The following is a 17,413-nucleotide window of genomic DNA, read 5'->3' as shown; positions in this document are numbered from 1 at the left end:
TCAACCGAGAAGATATGTCCGCTGAATCGAGAAGATGCGTCGTTGAGCAAACACGAAATCAGCTTGGAGAAAGGAAAGGACTTTGGCTATATTGCGCCCGGGTGCTAATAGATTTTGCCAATCCAACGGTGGGAATCAGTGGTGATGTGGGTGGGACGGCTGGATTTATCCAGAGGTTTGTCCCAGTCAGCACCCATCCACCTATTTTATTATATAGATTTTTCAAGGTGTTATTTCCGGCACAACTACACAAATTCTCAATCACGCCATTGCCCATGCTAGAGATTTGAAAAGGAATGAGGTCTAACCAAAAGACATGTTTTTGTTGCTTTTGCACTCAACAATTGAAGCACTATATATTGGTACAAGCATGAAAAGATAACTGCATGTACTACATTATATGTTGAATGCAAATAAAATGCTACATCTTTTTTTCTCATAATTTAAAGTGTATAAATCCATCTTTTAAGTGGTGGAAAAGGCCAGTGGACTGGACTCTCTATTCAGTATCAATAATAATGAGAAAAATAAGCCAAGAGGCCAGTAAGAGGAGCATTTATATAAGTTGTAGGCTCGGATTGGACAAATAATGATCTAGAATCTGCATATTTATCATCAATACTAGGTCCTCCAGTAACAGCTCCAATCAGCAAATTAGGGTTAGGGTATTGGCTTTCATAATAGGGAGTGCCTCCATGACATTCTATGTGTCCTGGGTGTTGATCTTTTGATGGTAGAGATGAGCCTCGATGGTGAATCCTTCGTGGGAATCTACTTCCATATCCCACCATATATGACAAGCCAATTGGATTGCTTCCCAAAATGTAGTCCACCTAATAAAACATTTAAAATTTTATAATCTCAAAACCTCTTCGTATAAATTATCAATAGTCATATTCCTATCAACCCCAAATCCGACAACAAAAACAAGAGAAGGAGAATGTTGTCGGATTTGGTCGATATAGAAGATGGATCAGAGAGTTGAGATTTAATTACCTGGCTCTTGGCGAGTGCAATTAGTCTATCTGGAGTTACGGGTTTATTGTCACACTTAATAACTTGTTTAGCTTGGCCCAAATAGCGAGCGTAAATAAGTAGCAAAAACGAAAGTGCTGCTGGATTTTGCATATTGCTTCCGTCGTCTTTGAACATAAGCCCACCTAAATGACAATGTCATAGAAAATAGAGTTATATTCTACTCATTTTTAATATAATTTACTAATTTAATTAATTAGTAAAACGAAATAATTGTTATAATGTGCTTCACATCACTAAATTTGGGTGTCTTTGATAACATCTAGCTATAAACTGAAGTTAAATGGGGGATGAAGAAATTTGATTGATAATGACAAGCTACATTAATGTTAAATGAAAATAAAATTAGGATATTAAACCTGGAGAGTATTTGACCGATTTTGATGTCGATTCAGGTAGGAGACTGCAAACAAATTTATCTGCATTCAACCGTTGTTCAAAATTGGGTGGTGATGAGCGATCCATTAATTGTTTCTAGCAAAAGAAAAGAAAAAAGAGAATTCGAATCATCCCAACTACTCATGGAATACTCTCTAGAACCAAAAACTACCATGGCTTTTGAATTAGGTATTTTATCTAAGCTTGTACTCGATAAGCCTCAATTCAACCGAAATTAATCGGGAATTTTAAGTAAATAAGTCAGTTTATATCGTTCAAATTTAATTTAAATCCAATCTAAGTAGAGTGCATTTAACTTAAAAAACTTACAATCGAAGCGAGCACATACACACCGGCATGCTTGTCGTCCCACCCGAATTCACAGTTTTGCTCTTTCATATCCATTGTTGAAACTAAATTCATATTAACCGCATAATTCCAATACCTAGCATTATTTGTAGCCTTGTACAACCAAGAAGCAGCCCAGGCTAATTCATCCTACGAGAGTTAAAGTCGGAAAAACAATCAAAATTTAAGACCGAAATGATTTTAACAACAATAGCACATTTTTATTACTATAATGTTGGGAAGGAGTAGTACGTCGTAACCACCCCAATCGCAGTAGAAAGGGCAGACAACACGTCCAAGACAGTCTTTATAGTTTCCTTGATACTTGTCTGCAAAGGTGAAAACCTACAAAAGATATACAAAAAGCATTGTTAAAAGCGTTGCCAAAAAATCTGCATTTTACCTGTTCTAATTGAACCGTCGCTCCCGATGAGTTCTGACTTCTGAGGGAGCAACCTAATATTGGGTGGTTATATGTGAACCGTTGTAAAACCAACAAAATTATATGCTTAAATCTTTTAAGTGTTGCCAATATTTATGGAAACCATCCCAAAAAAAAATTATTTAAAGAGGAAAAGGAGAATATGAGGAGATGGCACCTGAGAAGCCCTATCAAGGAGTAGCTTGGAATATTTAGGGTTAGATGACTTGAACACAATAGAGGAAGCTGCTAGGGCAGCAGCAATCTCAGCTGAAACCTCTGAACCAGGATGGGTCGCGTTTACAGCATAGGCGGTTCTATCAGTGTCCATGTCCTCCGGACGTTGCCAACATGCATGGTCACTATAAGGTTCTCCGACTTGAACATAAACCACATTAGGGATTTGAGTCGATTTCAAAAAGTAGTCAGTCGCCCATCTAATCGCGTCTTTAGCATGTCCTAGATCAGAGTCCATGAGATTGCCGAACTCTATCACACTCCATGCCAGTACAGTTGTTGAAAAGGCCATGGGAAAATTGAACTTCAAGTTGTCTCCAGCATCGTAATATCCCCCGGTTAAATCCAACTAATAAAATATCAAAATCAATTAAACCATTACCAACTAATAATGAGAATTGTCGAAATAGCTAAAAATCTCGTTCAAACAAACTATCAGAAGATACTTTGCAAGTGGTTGTTCTAGATGGTTTAATATTGTAGAGTCTGTTGCAACAAAAATATAAGTTACTACAAATCAAACCCAAAAATGTCAGAAACCAATTAATAGAAATGAATGGAGGTAAAATATTTTCTTTCATTAAAGAGGAGAGAAATTAAAATTAGTCAATGAAATAACTTTTTCCCTTTAAAATTATACTTAGAGACTCGCCAAAAATCTTATGCAATGCGACTCAGGTTAAATTATTTCATCAACAATCATTTTCTTGTAAATGTCACTGATTAAAAACTAGATACAGAAAGTCTTCTGTCTTGCCAAAAACTTTTGGTTGAACGGTTCGAGACAAGCTAACAATACAAAAGACTTATGGAGACTTCTACGAAAAAAAACATAAATCGACATTTTTACACATACAAGTAAATAGAGTATCAACAACTTACTCCCACATTGAAACCATCATGGAGAGCAGAATCTTTCCTCCAAGTCATTCTTTGAGTAGGAGGTAATTTTCCTGATCTTTGACCTTCAAAGAACAATATGCTCTTTGTTAATGCATCTTTATAGTCATGAACTTGAACAGCTAATGAATCCTTCTTCATCACTGTCATAAATATAACCCCAACTAGAAATAACATTCTACAATATGATCTCCCCATTATTTCCTCTTCTCTCTAAGTAGCCCAATCCACACCCCCTCTCTCTATCAATGTCTCTCTCAATTATTCGACCAAAAACTTGAGCGAGATAGAGAGAGGGGGAAACAAACTAATTTTTGGTTTATAAGGTTTGAAAATATTTATGGAAGGGTAGATTTATGACGCACTTTAAATTTGAAATTATCTTAATCCTTGTTTAATTTAATTAGAGCTTATTTGGTATGGTAGATTTTTTACTTTGGTATTTAGTATAATGCTAAGGTAATAAAGGTATGAATTTGATTGGGAAATTATTTTGTTGTGAATTCTTTATATATTCTTAAACTGCAATTTATTTTCAAACCCTAGATTATTGTCATTTTGGACAAATCAAATTTTCATAAATTTTTATTTAAAGTAAGTAGAAATGAGTAAAGAATTTATTTCTTATTATATGTCCTTTAAAAAAACTCTTTAGTAAGAAAATCTATCTTGTAAAAGACAAAATATTCCAATAAATATATCAATCATTTTTTCAAAATATGGACCCAATTTGTAGTCAACTAAAGTTTTGGTCCCTACAGTTTGTTCATGTTAAAATTATTTTCAAAATCATAATTTTGTTTGTCAATTTTAACTGTTGATTGTTTTCTTTCTTTTTTTACCGTTTTTCTCGAAAGTATTTTCCTCGTATCTTTTCTTCTGGTAGGAAAAAGTTGTAAGCAAATGAACGACAAGTATCTGCCGACGATATTTTCCCGACTAGACAAACTGATAAGAGAAAATTACTTTTAAAAGAAATAGTAAAGAGTAGTTCCAATAACTTATCGTGCTCGGGATATTATTTAGGCACCTCCAACAGCGGAATTTCCAAGTAAGAACCTCCACTTAATTGTTGTTCCTTTAATTCGATGGGAATTTTATATACACTCACTAATTTTACCTGATTTTACCCGCAACACTTACATTTGAGTTGATTGGGTCAATTTGTCGTGATCGAGTCAAATTTCTTCACACTCACCACTAAGTCAATATTGGTCAAATTGATTAAAAAAAACGATAATCCTCTACCACTCCCAAAAACCTACGAGCTTCTCCATTAAATCTTCCATTCACCACAAACACTACTTCATTACTTAAAGTTTTTTGGTCGACAGACACATTCCAAATCAAACAATTATTTTTCTCTAAGATCATATTCAAACTATTTAAGCATTTTATTTGTGTTTTATGGTAAAAAGTACGGAAATGGGAGAAGCTTCATATTTTTGTTTTGATGTAAATAAAACTATAAAGACTGAAAAATCACCTACTATAGAAGTTCGCCTACGACTTTGTCTGACTAAAAAATAAGATGAGGTGGTGAAACTTAGGGCCAATATTTATTCATCAATATTTCACACTTCACACTCTCAAGATAATTATTTCAGTTGTGAAATTAATAAAATTCTTGTAATATTATAACTCCCAACAATCAACAATTTCATTAGGAAAAATGACACTCCGATTCAAACCTTCCGGACTAGTGCATAAGTATAGGTGTTTTCTTACTCAAACCTTTACTAGTATCATGGTTGGAGTCCTCGAACCCATGGACGACCCACAGAGTGCCTGACCCCAACTACAAGAATTCTAGGGTACAAACAGAGAACCCCGAGAATTGCGTTAAAGTTTCAGTGACCTTTGTATGCAACAATAAAAACCTACGAACAGATATTCAAGCAACAATTGTTTATAAGGCCGTTACAAAAGTTGGGTTGTCAACTGATTTGTGTTGACATAAACTCTAAAAATTCTAGAGGTCTCAGGTTTGATCCTCATAGGAGGTGGAATTTATGGTTATTGAATTTGAGTATTCCCGAAGTGGAATCCATGTAATGAATAACATCCATATTCAAAAAAAAAAAATTAATGGGCTAATCTTATCCATGGTGATTTAAGAGCTTATTGCAACGGATTGTGGAAACTATCTTTGCTAAAAATCTGCATTTTATTTTGTTAATGTGAACCATTGCTATCGGTAACTTGTTAGGGAGCATTGCCCACCTTTTAGAACATACGTATCCCCTTACGAAACCATAGCTATGTAAGCTTGAGGGGTTTACATGAAAGTGTCGCTAATAATAAGTAATTAGAGACACAAAATCAAACCACATGGAAAATAATGCAACTCTATCAATGGTAATAAGAAAAGTAAGCGAAGAGACCAACACAAGGGGCATTTATGTATGTTGTAGGCTCTGATTGACGGAATTCTGATCGAGAATCAAGATATTCATCATTTCCTTCTGGTCCTCCAACAACAGCTCCGATCAACAAATTTGGATTGGGGTTTTCACTTTCGAAATAGGTCGTTCCTCCATTACATTCTATGTGTTGTGGGTGTTGATCGATTGATGGTAAAGATGAGCCTCGATGATGTATTCTTTGGGGGAATTTTTTTCCATATCCCACCATATATGACATGTTCAATGGATTACTTCCCAAAATGTAGTCCACCTATTAACCAAAAACATTACATTATGTTTTTTTATTCTAAAAAATAAAAAAAATACAAATAAACGCTTGATTTTACCTGTGTTTTTGCTATTGCAATTAGATTATCAGGAGTTAAAGTTTTATTGTTGCAATGAACAATTCGCTTAGCACGGTCCAAATACCGAGCGTAAGTAAGTAAAATGAACGACATCGCCGTTGGATTTTGTAGATTGCTTCCTACTTGTCTCGTCATGAGTCCACCTGGATTATAATTTTCAATTTTGAAAAGTAAGTATTATTTTATATTATATATACTGATTTAATTTACTAGAAACAAAAATTTAAAAATCTTTTATTTACATCATTATAACATCTTTTAGAAGATACAATCTAATTTAGATGTATTATCTTAAGTAATGTGTTCAGATAAAATTACTCATCTACTTCAAATCAAAATAGAGTAAATATGTGTACCTAAGGAGTAGTTGACGCTCCTCGGTGTGGCATCGGGTAGAAGACTGCAAACAAAGTTATCTGCGTTTACTTGGTATGACTTCTCCTTCGTATCCGGTAGCGAATGGTTCAACAATAATTCCTGATTCCATGTAGAAATAGTTATTGAATTCATTCTTAGCACAAAAAATTCTTAATCCTGTCTAATGATCTACATAGATAAAGTTACTTACAATGGAAGTGAGAATATAGACACCAGCGTGCTTGTTATCCCACCCGATTTCGCCAAATGATGAATTATATCGACCTAAATTCATATCTAAGATGTAATTCCAATAGCTAGTCATGTGAGTAGCCTTGTATAGCCATGCAGCACCCCACACTAACTCATCCTTCAATAATCATGTCCAAAGAAATTAAACCGCAAAATTAGTCTTCTTTTTATGAACCGAAAATTAGTCCAAACCGATCAAAATTAAATGAGTATGCATCAACTTAATTTAAAGTAATAATAAAATAGTAATAACATTGAGGAGCTACCGTGTAACCACTCCAATCGCAGTAAAAAGGGCATACAATTGGACCAAGACTATCATTATAGTTTCCCCGGTATGTATCTGCAAATCTAAACACCTATAAAAACACGTCATTAGGATCGGAAAATACCTTTAGCAAGTACAAACGATTGAAATAACCGAAATTAATTCATTATTTTATTTTTGAATAGAAAAGCTTGTTTTCAACATAAGGGATACCTATTTTTAATATGCCTAATTTTTGTAGGAAATATAAAATTACTTCCTTCAAACCTTTATGTGACGGTTATCAGACTGTCACTAATAATGTTCATTAGTTACACATTGGATGAGAACCGTTACTTATAGATTTGCATCTCTATGAACTCTTTGAAGAATATTTACCTCTTTTGCCCTTTTAAGAAGTTTTTTGGAGTATGCAGGGTCAGATGACTTAAACACAATAGATGAAGCTGCTAGGGCAGCAGCTATCTCGGCTGAGACCTCCGAACCAGGATGGGTAGCATTCACGGCGTAAGGAGTCCGATCAGTGTCCATGTCTTCTGGTCGCTGCCAACAGGCATGGTCACTATAAGGTTCCCCGACTTGAACGTAAACCACATTAGGGATGTCGGTTGATCTCAAGAGGTAGTCGGTCGCCCACTTAATCGTGTTTTTAGCATGTCCTAGATCAGAGCCCATGAGATCGCCATATTCTATCACACTCCAAGCTAACATAGTTGTTGTAAAAGCCATGGGAAAATTGAATTTTAGGTTATCTCCCGCATCGTAGTATCCTCCTGTTAAATCCACCTAATTTTCGAAAAGCACAAAATTTAATTTCAAACCGTCGCAATAAAATAAATAGAAAATTATCAAACAATTTAGATAACATGGAAACTAATAAATAATCATGGACGAAAATCCATTTGAAGGTAGATGGAATTTGAAGTATTTTCATATAAGAAGTAAGAAATATTACATGTTCAACTAAAGGGCGCAAATAGATTTACAAGAATATAGCCTTTATTGCTTGAGAACGGCTAAAATTAAAGTGTTACTAAGCCTCTTCCCTAATGTCATGAAATTTTCGTAATTAAAGTTTTACTAAGACTCTTCCTTGGATTTTCAAACTAAAATTATTGATAAAAATATATGGGCAGCGTGATGCCACATCAACATAATTTTATAGTCCGACTATCAGTCGAACTATACATACAAAAGCATTTCCCCTGTTGCAATTTATATGGCTAAGCCAGTATTTTTGGGTCGGTGAATTTTAAACCCATTGACAAATGTATTGTTTCAGTATAAGTAAGTCGACCTATGATACGTATACAAATAGGATTTTATTTATCTACAAAATCAATCAAATCAAGACTATATTATAAGTAGTATCAAAATCTTACCCCGAAATTTAGACCATCATTGAGAGCAGAATCTTTCCTCCAAGTCATTCTTTGGGTAGGAGGTAATTTTCCTGATCTTTGACCTTCAAAGAACAATATGCTCTTTGTTAATGCATCTTTGTAGTCATGAACTCCTCTATCATTTGATGAATTCTCCCTCATCACCATATTCAAAATCATCCAAATTACAAACAATACATTGATTGAAAAAGATATTACTATCAACATTTCATAAAATGACCTATACTTCTTCATATCTCTCTCTTTCTTCATCTCTCTCTCTTTTCTCATCTCTCTCTCTTTTCTCATCTCTCTTCTCTTTTTCTCTATATCTCACACTTTAGTAAACAATCACTCTAATATAATTAAGAGAGATTGAGAGAGAATGAGACACAAGTTTTTCTATAAAAGCTATAGAATTTTTTAAAACTAAGATTTTTTACTTAAGAAAGATAATAAATATTGAAAGGTCTAGTTAGATACATAGTTCATCTTACGATTCTTATCTAGGCAATTTGAGTAGGTTATGAAGGCAAAGTTTGAATTTAGTTGTGTGAAGATAGCACTTATTCTGTTTACTAAAATGAGAAACTAATAATTTGGTGATTCTTTTATTTACAATAATTTGTGATCTTAATTTGGGGTTGATCATTTTGAATCCATGTTCAAAATTTGGTAGGGTTTTTTTAAGGAAAAGAAGAAACAAAGAAACTATTGGAACAACATCATTACAATAGTTGTAGAACAAGATTCTATTCCCCTATTCTTTTTAGTAATTTTATTTACCATTTTTAATAATTCTAATATTATTTAGAAATAAGTATAATTATAAAACTTGAGCTCTTTTTGTAACTATCGTAAGCTTGTTATATTGTAATCTTAATTGAAAGGGAAACTCCACGAGCTACAGACTTTTAACAACATCACCCAAACAACAAGAAAAAATACAAAACAAAAATTATATTGGTCAATTTTGGGAATTTCTGCACCTTCCTAATTTTTATCCTTTGTTTTTTTCCATTTTGGTTGTCATAACATATAGCCTTGTAATCATTTGGTACAGCGAAAATGTAAAATTAACACCTTAAGGGCATATATGATAAGTCATTGTTTCGTTTTTTGTAGAAATAGACTACAAGAGTCATCATTGCAGGGCGTTGATACAGCATGAAGAGATAACACAAAATATATCAAGATTCATGATCAGAAAACGATCAAATCCCGCCCACTAAATTTGAGAGGTTAAATCTGGTCCATTAGAGATAAACATTTGAGAGGAGAACCTAGCCATTGGGTGATTGGGAGGAGGGGGAAAGATACCCTCCTCTCCTATTATTTAGATGTCTTTTACAGATCATCTGAGGTTGCCTAAAGCTCAACTAATCTAGTTCTACTTTATTTATACCCAAGTATAACAAATCCTAGATTTACACTTCTATGAGACACCAGAAAGTTGATGCAGGGAGATTTTCATGAGATATTCCAAGTATCTTGGATATCTTAAAATCTAGTTATTTTAGTAGCATAATATTTTTGTTAGTAGAGAATTATTATTTTTAGCAGTTTTATATTTTTTAGGAAACCTTTTAGGTTTTAGATTCTAGTATTTTATTTATTTAGAAGTTGTTATTAGAATTTGATTAGGTTTAGGAAATTAGTATTTTATTTATTAGAAAGTGCTATTTGAGTTTGACTAAGATTAAGAAACCCTAGGCCTATATAAAAAGGGTCTAGAAGTTGTTTCAATCATTCAAGTTTATCAATAAAGTTCGGTGTTTTAGTAGTAAATCTTATTAATTTCGGTTCCATAAGTCTGTAGACGAAGATCTAAGACTTTTTCTGAGTTTCATAAGTTTTAGACGAAGTTCTAATTCTTTTACGGAATTTTCCGCTGCGTCAGTTGGCATCAAGAGCGAGGATTTGCCTGGTTCGATATCATCTACGCGAAGATCACTTTAGAACACATCGATGGATTTGCCAAAGATGCATCTAAAGTTGGTTTAAAAAAAAAAGAAAAAAAAAAAGAAAAAAAGAAAGAAGAATCAGATTATTATTCGTTCTCTATTTTGTTATCAATCACTCAATATGGAGAATTACTATCATGGTAACAATTTTTCAGTTCAAGTGTACCCACGTAGAGAGTATAATGAGTATAACATCAACGAAGAAATACCAATTTTCGATGGTTATTCAACTATTGAAGAGTTTTTCGATTGGCTAGATAAGGTCGAACGACATGTCACTAATAAGTGTGCTACTATTCTCAGTGAGCAGATAGTTAAAATCATTGTTTATAGACTTAGAGGGAGTGCTGCAGATTGGTGGGATCAATTACAACTTCAAAGGAAGAGACAAGGAAGGGCTCCAATTCAGAGTTGGCCGTCTATGAAAGAGAACTTGCAGGAGTGGTTCTTACCTCCTGATTATCAACAACACTTGTTAAGGATATACCAAAACTGTAGACAAGGGTTGCGTTCAGTGAGTGAGTACTATGAGGAGTTTTCAAAACTGGCTCAAAGAAACAGTATGGAGAACATTATAGAATATGAAGATGTTATAGCAAATCGATTTTTAAGCGGATTAAAATTTAGTTTGCGAGAAAAAGTGGGGATAGTTACAGTTTGGACTATTCAGGAGGCGTACAACTTGGCCTTAAAAATTGAAGCTGAGGAACGGGAATATAGGAAGTTTGGATTTCGGAGGGAAGAACAACCTCACTTAACTATTAAAAAGGTAAAAACGACTCCCTTAGAGAATGTTGAACCGCCACAAATTATCACCATAGACGATTCAAACAATATTGTTCATGAAGCAAAATCCGACGTTATTGTGTTCAAGGATAAGTCTCCTAAAATCAATTTACACAATAAAATAATTATTTCTGAAGAAATTATTCAGAAAATTGAGTTAAAGGAAGTGGTTCAACCAATTGAGTCAAAGGAAGTTGTTCAGGAAATTGAGACAACGGACGTTGTTCAGGAAATTGAGACAAAGGACGTTGTTCAAGAAGCTGAATCAAAGGAAGGTGAAAAACTTCGGAAGTCAGACATTAGTCCAATTGAAGTTCCTTCATACGTAGATCTGTTCTCAGAATTTTGCGAATCTCAAATTGTTTCACATGGATTGACAAGTAATTTTATTCGAAAGTCTTCATCGAAGTTCATAATTTTCAATCACTATACTCATGATCTGTACAAGTTTATTTTTGGGGTGAAAAGAGAGCTTGAGTCAAATTACAAATATAGGCAGAAAATATTTTATGGCCTAGTAAAATCCTCAGTCAAATCTGATAGCTTGGTGATTCCCATGCACAATTCACGACAAAGTTTTCTCATGGGTGTACCATCCAAGACAACCTTCCAATCAATCAGTAAACTCGAGGCGAGTTTCTTTGAAGTGGAGGAGACTGATGCGGGGAGATTTTCATGAGATATTCCAAGTATCTTGGATATCTTAAAATCTAGTTATTTTAGTAGCATAATATTTTTGTTAGTAGAGAATTATTATTTTTAGCAGTTTTATATTTTTTAGGAAACCTTTTAGGTTTTAGATTCTAGTATTTTATTTATTTAGAAGTTGTTATTAGAATTTGATTAGGTTTAGGAAATTAGTATTTTATTTATTAGAAAGTGCTATTTGAGTTTGACTAAGATTAAGAAACCCTAGGCCTATATAAAAGGGGTCTAGAAGTTGTTTCAATCATTCAAGTTTATCAATAAAGTTCGGTATTTTAGTAGTAAATCTTATTAATTTCGGTTCCATAAGTCTGTAGACGAAGATCTAAGACTTTTTCTGAGTTTCATAAGTTTTAGACGAAGTTCTAATTCTTTTACGGAATTTTCCGCTGCGTCAAAAGTGGTGGACACAAGTTATAATTTCACAATTAGAGACTTCAAGCAAATTGATACAAACCCTAATCTAATGTCATTAATATAATAACAATAATAACCATCAAATTTATGTAACTTCTCTATTCTTTAGCCAAAAAAAAATTATAACTTCTCTAGAACCTCGATTTGGCCGAAGACAACCCGGACCCTTTTGACTTCTAAAGTTAGGCTCTCCATAATTCAGAATTGATGCTCCGCCCAGTGAAGTGGGTGCCGATGGGCCCGAGCCGAAGGGGTTCAGGGTACCTTTGACCCAGGTAGAAGATGATGGTTGCTTGTAGAATTTCCAATATTTCTAAAAGCACCAGCAAAGTCGAGATTCTTGACAAACAAAGAATCAGAATTTATAGCAATCCCACACTCGTAAAGGTAGGTGCGCAAGCGCAACAACTGCTACTCTAGCTAGTCAAAAAACTCCACCGAAAAGAAACCCGAAAGAAAAGAAAACACATGCTTTCTAAAACTTGATTCGAAACAACTCAAATTTTGAATGAGATTTTATTATCTAAACGCAAATAATATTACACTAAACCTAGCATGTTTATACATGTCTTACTTTCTTCTGACGGTAGGATTCATTTCCGACAGTCAAGATTTCTCGTTCTTATAGATAAATAAAAAAGTAGAGAACAGAAAATAGAGAATTCAACAAGATCATTTACCACAAAAATACATTATATAATTACCTATTTAGGTTTGAACTTGCATTTTATCCATTTTTGTTGGACAAAAATCTCACTTGCTCTTTCTCGAAGGCAAAAATTACAATCAAGTATAACAACAAACTCTAATTCAACTTCTAAAGAATTACAACGATTAGATGTGTGTGTCTATATATATATATATATATATATATATATATATTATATATATGTTGTTATGTGAGGGGATGATTCTTGAAGTATGCTAAAAGACCAACAAAAGGGGCATTGATATAAGTGGTGGGTTCGGATTGAACAAATTGTGATCTCGAGTCAGCATAAGCGTCGTTTATATCAGGTCCACCAACAACAGCTCCTACTAATATATTTGGATTTGGACCTTTGGATTCAAAATAAGGGGTCCCACTTTTGCATTCAATGCGATCTTCATGTTGATCAACGGATGGGATTGAAGATCCTCGATGATGTATTCTTTGTGGGAATTTCTCGCCATACCCCACCATATATGACATATTCAATGGATTATTTCCCAATATATAGTCTACCTGCACACAAAAAAATTCACATTTTAATATGCTGTACAAAATATAAAGTTTCCTTATGGACCATGTGGCCCGAAAAACAGTGGGTGTAGGTTAGAGGGGTTGCCACACCACCCAGCCCGTTAAGCTCCACCTCGTCACGACTCACGACATGCACATAGCAATGTCATCCCTCCTTGGGGTCGTAGCTGACCCTTCAAGGTCTAGCCACGACACAAACACAACATGTTGATGGCCGTGCCAATTGGTTGTACTGTGACAGTGTGAGGGTTGGCTATGTCAGCCCATCAAGCTCCACTGGCATCCACAAGTTCTTTTGTTGATAGTCCACGAGTTGGTGCCTTACCTCGTCACAGACTATGGGCACAGCCATGTCATACTCCCGGTTATGGTCGTGAATGACCCTTCGAGATCTAGCCACGACACAACAATACATGTTAAAGGGTCGTCCAAAGTGTGGTCGTGGTGTGTCAGCCATGCCACGAGAGTCGAGGGTGGCCGATTGGGAATCTTTGAGAGTCTGAGACTTGGAAAGTTTTCTGCCCCAACTTAAAATTTCTAGGTTCCCCCACATAATACTAGAGACATATCTACCTGGCTTTTGGCAACTTGAATAAGCCTGGAAGGAGTAGCAATAACACCATTTCCACAATTGATGACCTTGTTTGCATAATTCAAGTTTCGAGCATAAACTAGCAAAAGAAAAGAGAGAGCTGTCGGATGCTGCATGTTGCTTCCCCCAGACTTAAATAAAAGCCCCCCTATACATTTTTAAAATTTAATTAATATTATTATCATTATAAATGAAATTTTGATAAATTGAATTTGAGATAGAGATAAACCAGGGGAATATTGTACGCTTCTTGATGGTGATTCCGGTAGTATTGTACATATAAATTTATCTGCATGCGACTGGAATGGCTCAACGAATCTGGTGCCCTTACCCTTCAATAGTAGCTACACCAAGAAAAAAGGAAGAGATTACAAAATTGCCCAGACTCACCTAAAAATGGCCACTCTGCCCAGTCAGTTAGCCCGGTAGAACAGGGCCATTTAGAAGCCTGGCAGCTAGAGTACATACTACTATGCTACTGTATGGTCGAGTCCGAGCAACATATTAGCTGGTCGGGCCCAATTGAGACATCACTAGTTTCCCTCCAATTCATTGGGCCTTTGGTTGTGGATAAATATGTCAGGGTCCAATAACCCAACTCAGAAGAATCAGAATAGAAGCTCAGAATTACCTTGGACAAGAATATGTTAATTCCAGCATTTTTTGAATCCCATCCAAATTCAGCAAAGTTGCCAACACCATTGAATGTATCAGGTTTTTTGGCTCCGAATTTGAATTCGTAATTAGTACCACCAACTCTGTAAGGACCAGTTTCTGCTACTCTAAATTTGGGAAAACGGGTTCTGTCTAATCCGAATTTTGGTTTACTTTCCAAAGTGTGGATATTGTTAACCACATAATTCCAGTAGAACCGTTTGTTTGTGGCCCAGTGTAACCACGACGCTGCCCATATCAATTCATCCTGTAAGGAAGAGTAAAGAGAAAAAAAGAAGTTACTGTATTAATCAAACATTAGAGTTTGAGCTCAAACTTACTAAAATCATATTTCCGAAAAATTGTACCTTGTAACCGCTGTAGTCACAATAAAAAGGACACACCCATTGTCCGAGACTGTCACTGTAAGATCCCTGATATTTATCAGCAAAACTGAACACCTAAACCATATTACAACAAAACCAGTTACTAAACAAAACGATATGGAACATTTTATGTAATATAAAGAAGGATTTCTGGGTTAGAAACGTGTATATAGCAACGGTTTACTACCGTGGCAGAACGGTTTAGAAGCTCAGCTGAATAAAGAGGATTTGTATATTTAAACACAATGGAAGTAGCAGCTAGTGCAGCAGCAATCTCAGCAGAAACTTCAGACCCCGGCTTATCGGGACTAACAGCGTAAACAGTCCGAGGGGTGTCCATGTCCTCTGGTCTTTCCCAACAGTTATGGTCAGCGTAAGGATCACCAACTTGAACGTAAACTATGCCAGGGACACTAGTAGCTCTGAGTAAATAATCAGCTCCCCATCTAACAGCTTCAAGTGCATATTTCAGATCTGAACCCATAAACTTTCCAAATTCTAAAACACTCCATGCTAACATTGTTGTCGAATATGCCATCGGAAAATTGAATTTTATGTTGTCCCCGGCGTCGTAATATCCTCCTACTAAGTTCACCTGTATGAAAATAAGGGTGAGTTTGGCTTTTTTATCAGGTGGGATATCAAATATTACTCGGTGCATTTAAATTGTTTCAAGTCATATTTCAGAAAGTTTGTTTGAGTTAATTTTCTCTTGAGTCAGATAACTCGGATTAAGATGAACCAGATGCAGACTCAAGTAAGAATGGGAAAACGGCCCGATAACCTGATACTCGCTTGAGTCCGAGTTTGAGGACTGCGGGTATCTGATACCCATCACAGGCATGTCCGGTATTTAACATGCGAGAAGTGATCAAAGGGTCTTGACGGGACCTTTAATTTTAGGGTGTGATCGAACTATGTAAGGGGCTCAATACTGAACTTTCCTTATGTTGTATGATTTGTAATTTTGTACTACCCTCTAGAATCTTGCGATATATGTATTTTAATATTAAACTTTTTTTCATTATTTGATTATTCGGTTGGTGGTCAGCCTTGAATTCGACCGACCCGATATGGAGAAGTCCCGTCCCTTCAGTTGGTCACAAGCGGGTCATGATAAAAGGAATTTGTGATTTTGACCGGATCAGACCGCGTGATTGAATGCACGGAAAGGTTCAGTTCCCAATCAAGACTAGCCCGAGAAGTTTAGTCGTGCCGATAGGCGGACCGGACCGATTCCCACCGCTAGACTCTAGAAACAAAAAAAACACCTAACAATAGTTTCCTGTTTGCAAATTATTATTTGGAGAGAGAGAGAGAGAGAGAAAGAGTGATAAGTTACATGGACTTGATCTCCATCATGAAGAGCAGAATCTTTCCTCCAATTCAACCTCTGTGAAGAAGGTAATTTCCCTGATCTCTGTCCTTCGAAGAACAATATACTCTTAGTTAAAGCCTCCCCATAATTGATCTTTTTATAATCACCATTTCCTCCTGACACCCTTCCCACCATTATCATCACTACCCACACCATGATGACCATCTGAATTGGCACTCCCATTATCCCTCTCTCTCTCTCTGTAGAATTCTTCCACTTTCTCACTCTAGAATATGTCAAGTCTCCGAGTGTTATATGGAAATGATTGAGTAAAGATAGAAAGATTAATGGAGTTCAACGCAAAATTTGGGCACGGACCCAAAATATCCGGTTGATGAAGATACGAGTTAGAGAGAGAGAGAGAGAGTAAACCGTTACTGATATTAGCGGTAAAGTTGGGGGTAACTTTTCGTCCTTTAGACTTCTAAGCATCTCTCTTTCTTATGGGGACGATACAAAAAGGTGGTTTTGAATCTTGAACGGAAAATGCTCCCCCCACCCGGCCCGATCCGGATTCTTGTTGCTTGTGGAAGTATTATGGGCACACAAGGTTTTTAAAGGGAATAAATTTTAAACACAGCCTATATGGTCGGCCAAACTGACCAGACCAAACTCGGCACAACCGAACCAAACGTTCATTGTTTCATACCACTTGAACTTTTGAAAACCACACAAACCAAACCAACCCAATTATACATGTAAACATTAGTAGATCATTTTAGGTATTCAAACAGAGACATTGAATTCTAACTTTCTTCCTTCTTGCTTAAGTTAACTTTTTTAGTTAATTGACTGAGTTGGTTAATTGATTGAGCTCGGTAATTGAGTTATAACTCAATTGATTTTAGGTATTTGATTTAATTAATTGAGTTCGGCTAAATGGACCAACCGAACTTGATCGGGTCATACAGAACCGGATCGAAGACCGATTTGTACT

The 17,413-nt window shown here is 35.4% G+C and overlaps 3 protein-coding genes across 4 annotated transcripts; all 3 read right to left on the bottom strand.

Annotated features, from left to right (window-relative positions):
- Positions 1-509: 509 nt before the first annotated feature.
- LOC147535058 (endoglucanase 8-like) lies at positions 510-2,768 on the bottom strand. The gene is made up of 6 exons (XM_086648176.1): positions 2,361-2,768; positions 2,014-2,106; positions 1,744-1,911; positions 1,395-1,509; positions 997-1,160; positions 510-833 (listed from the first exon to the last, which is right to left on the bottom strand). The coding sequence occupies exons 1-6, from the start codon at positions 2,709-2,711 to the stop codon at positions 510-512; spliced, it is 1,215 nt and encodes a 404-aa protein (XP_086504302.1). The 5' UTR covers positions 2,712-2,768.
- Positions 2,769-5,671: 2,903 nt separating this feature from the next.
- On the bottom strand, positions 5,672-10,372 carry LOC147535057 (endoglucanase 8-like). 2 transcript variants are annotated; one of them, XM_086647930.1, is made up of 8 exons: positions 10,355-10,372; positions 8,352-8,510; positions 7,348-7,755; positions 6,968-7,060; positions 6,643-6,819; positions 6,449-6,533; positions 6,072-6,235; positions 5,672-5,995 (listed from the first exon to the last, which is right to left on the bottom strand). In XM_086647930.1, exons 2-8 carry the CDS (start codon positions 8,397-8,399, stop codon positions 5,672-5,674), a joined length of 1,299 nt encoding a protein of 432 aa, XP_086504056.1. In that variant the 5' UTR covers positions 8,400-8,510; positions 10,355-10,372. The 2 variants fall into 2 exon arrangements, with proteins under 2 accessions (XP_086504056.1, XP_086504055.1); XM_086647929.1 differs by lacking the exons at positions 8,352-8,510; positions 10,355-10,372 and having other exon boundaries at positions 6,449-6,569; positions 6,661-6,819; positions 7,348-7,713.
- A 2,508-nt stretch (positions 10,373-12,880) lies between these two features.
- On the bottom strand, positions 12,881-16,891 carry LOC147535056 (endoglucanase 4-like). The gene is made up of 7 exons (XM_086647490.1): positions 16,441-16,891; positions 15,286-15,693; positions 15,081-15,173; positions 14,690-14,980; positions 14,288-14,402; positions 14,040-14,206; positions 12,881-13,448 (listed from the first exon to the last, which is right to left on the bottom strand). Exons 1-7 carry the CDS (start codon positions 16,657-16,659, stop codon positions 13,119-13,121), a joined length of 1,623 nt encoding a protein of 540 aa, XP_086503616.1. The 5' UTR covers positions 16,660-16,891; the 3' UTR covers positions 12,881-13,118.
- Positions 16,892-17,413: the final 522 nt, after the last annotated feature.

The sequence above is a fragment of the Eschscholzia californica genome, unplaced genomic scaffold (genome assembly GCF_041429995.1).
Source record: "Eschscholzia californica isolate CP2 unplaced genomic scaffold, dmEscCali1.0.p SCAF_6, whole genome shotgun sequence".
NCBI classification, from domain to species: domain Eukaryota; kingdom Viridiplantae; phylum Streptophyta; class Magnoliopsida; order Ranunculales; family Papaveraceae; genus Eschscholzia; species Eschscholzia californica.
The sequence above is the reverse complement of the archived record's forward strand: the minus strand, read 5'-3'. Positions and strand labels throughout refer to the sequence as shown.

Coding starts and splice junctions, on each gene's coding strand:
- LOC147535058 (XM_086648176.1), bottom strand. CDS start 2,711: ATGGCCTTTTCAACAACTGTACTGGCATGGAGTGTGATAGAGTTCGGC. Junction 1,912..2,013: donor GCGATTGGGGTGGTTACGAC/GTACTACTCCTT, acceptor TAACTCTCGTAG/GATGAATTAGCCTGGGCTGC. Junction 834..996: donor TTGCACTCGCCAAGAGCCAG/GTAATTAAATCT, acceptor ATGTTTTATTAG/GTGGACTACATTTTGGGAAG.
- LOC147535057 (XM_086647930.1), bottom strand. CDS start 8,399: ATGACTTGGAGGAAAGATTCTGCTCTCAATGATGGTCTAAATTTCGGG. Junction 7,756..8,351: donor ATGATGGTCTAAATTTCGGG/GTAAGATTTTGA, acceptor TTCGAAAATTAG/GTGGATTTAACAGGAGGATA. Junction 5,996..6,071: donor TTGCAATAGCAAAAACACAG/GTAAAATCAAGC, acceptor TTTGGTTAATAG/GTGGACTACATTTTGGGAAG.
- LOC147535056 (XM_086647490.1), bottom strand. CDS start 16,659: ATGGGAGTGCCAATTCAGATGGTCATCATGGTGTGGGTAGTGATGATA. Junction 15,694..16,440: donor ATGATGGAGATCAAGTCCAT/GTAACTTATCAC, acceptor ATTTTCATACAG/GTGAACTTAGTAGGAGGATA. Junction 13,449..14,039: donor TTCAAGTTGCCAAAAGCCAG/GTAGATATGTCT, acceptor TTTTGTGTGCAG/GTAGACTATATATTGGGAAA.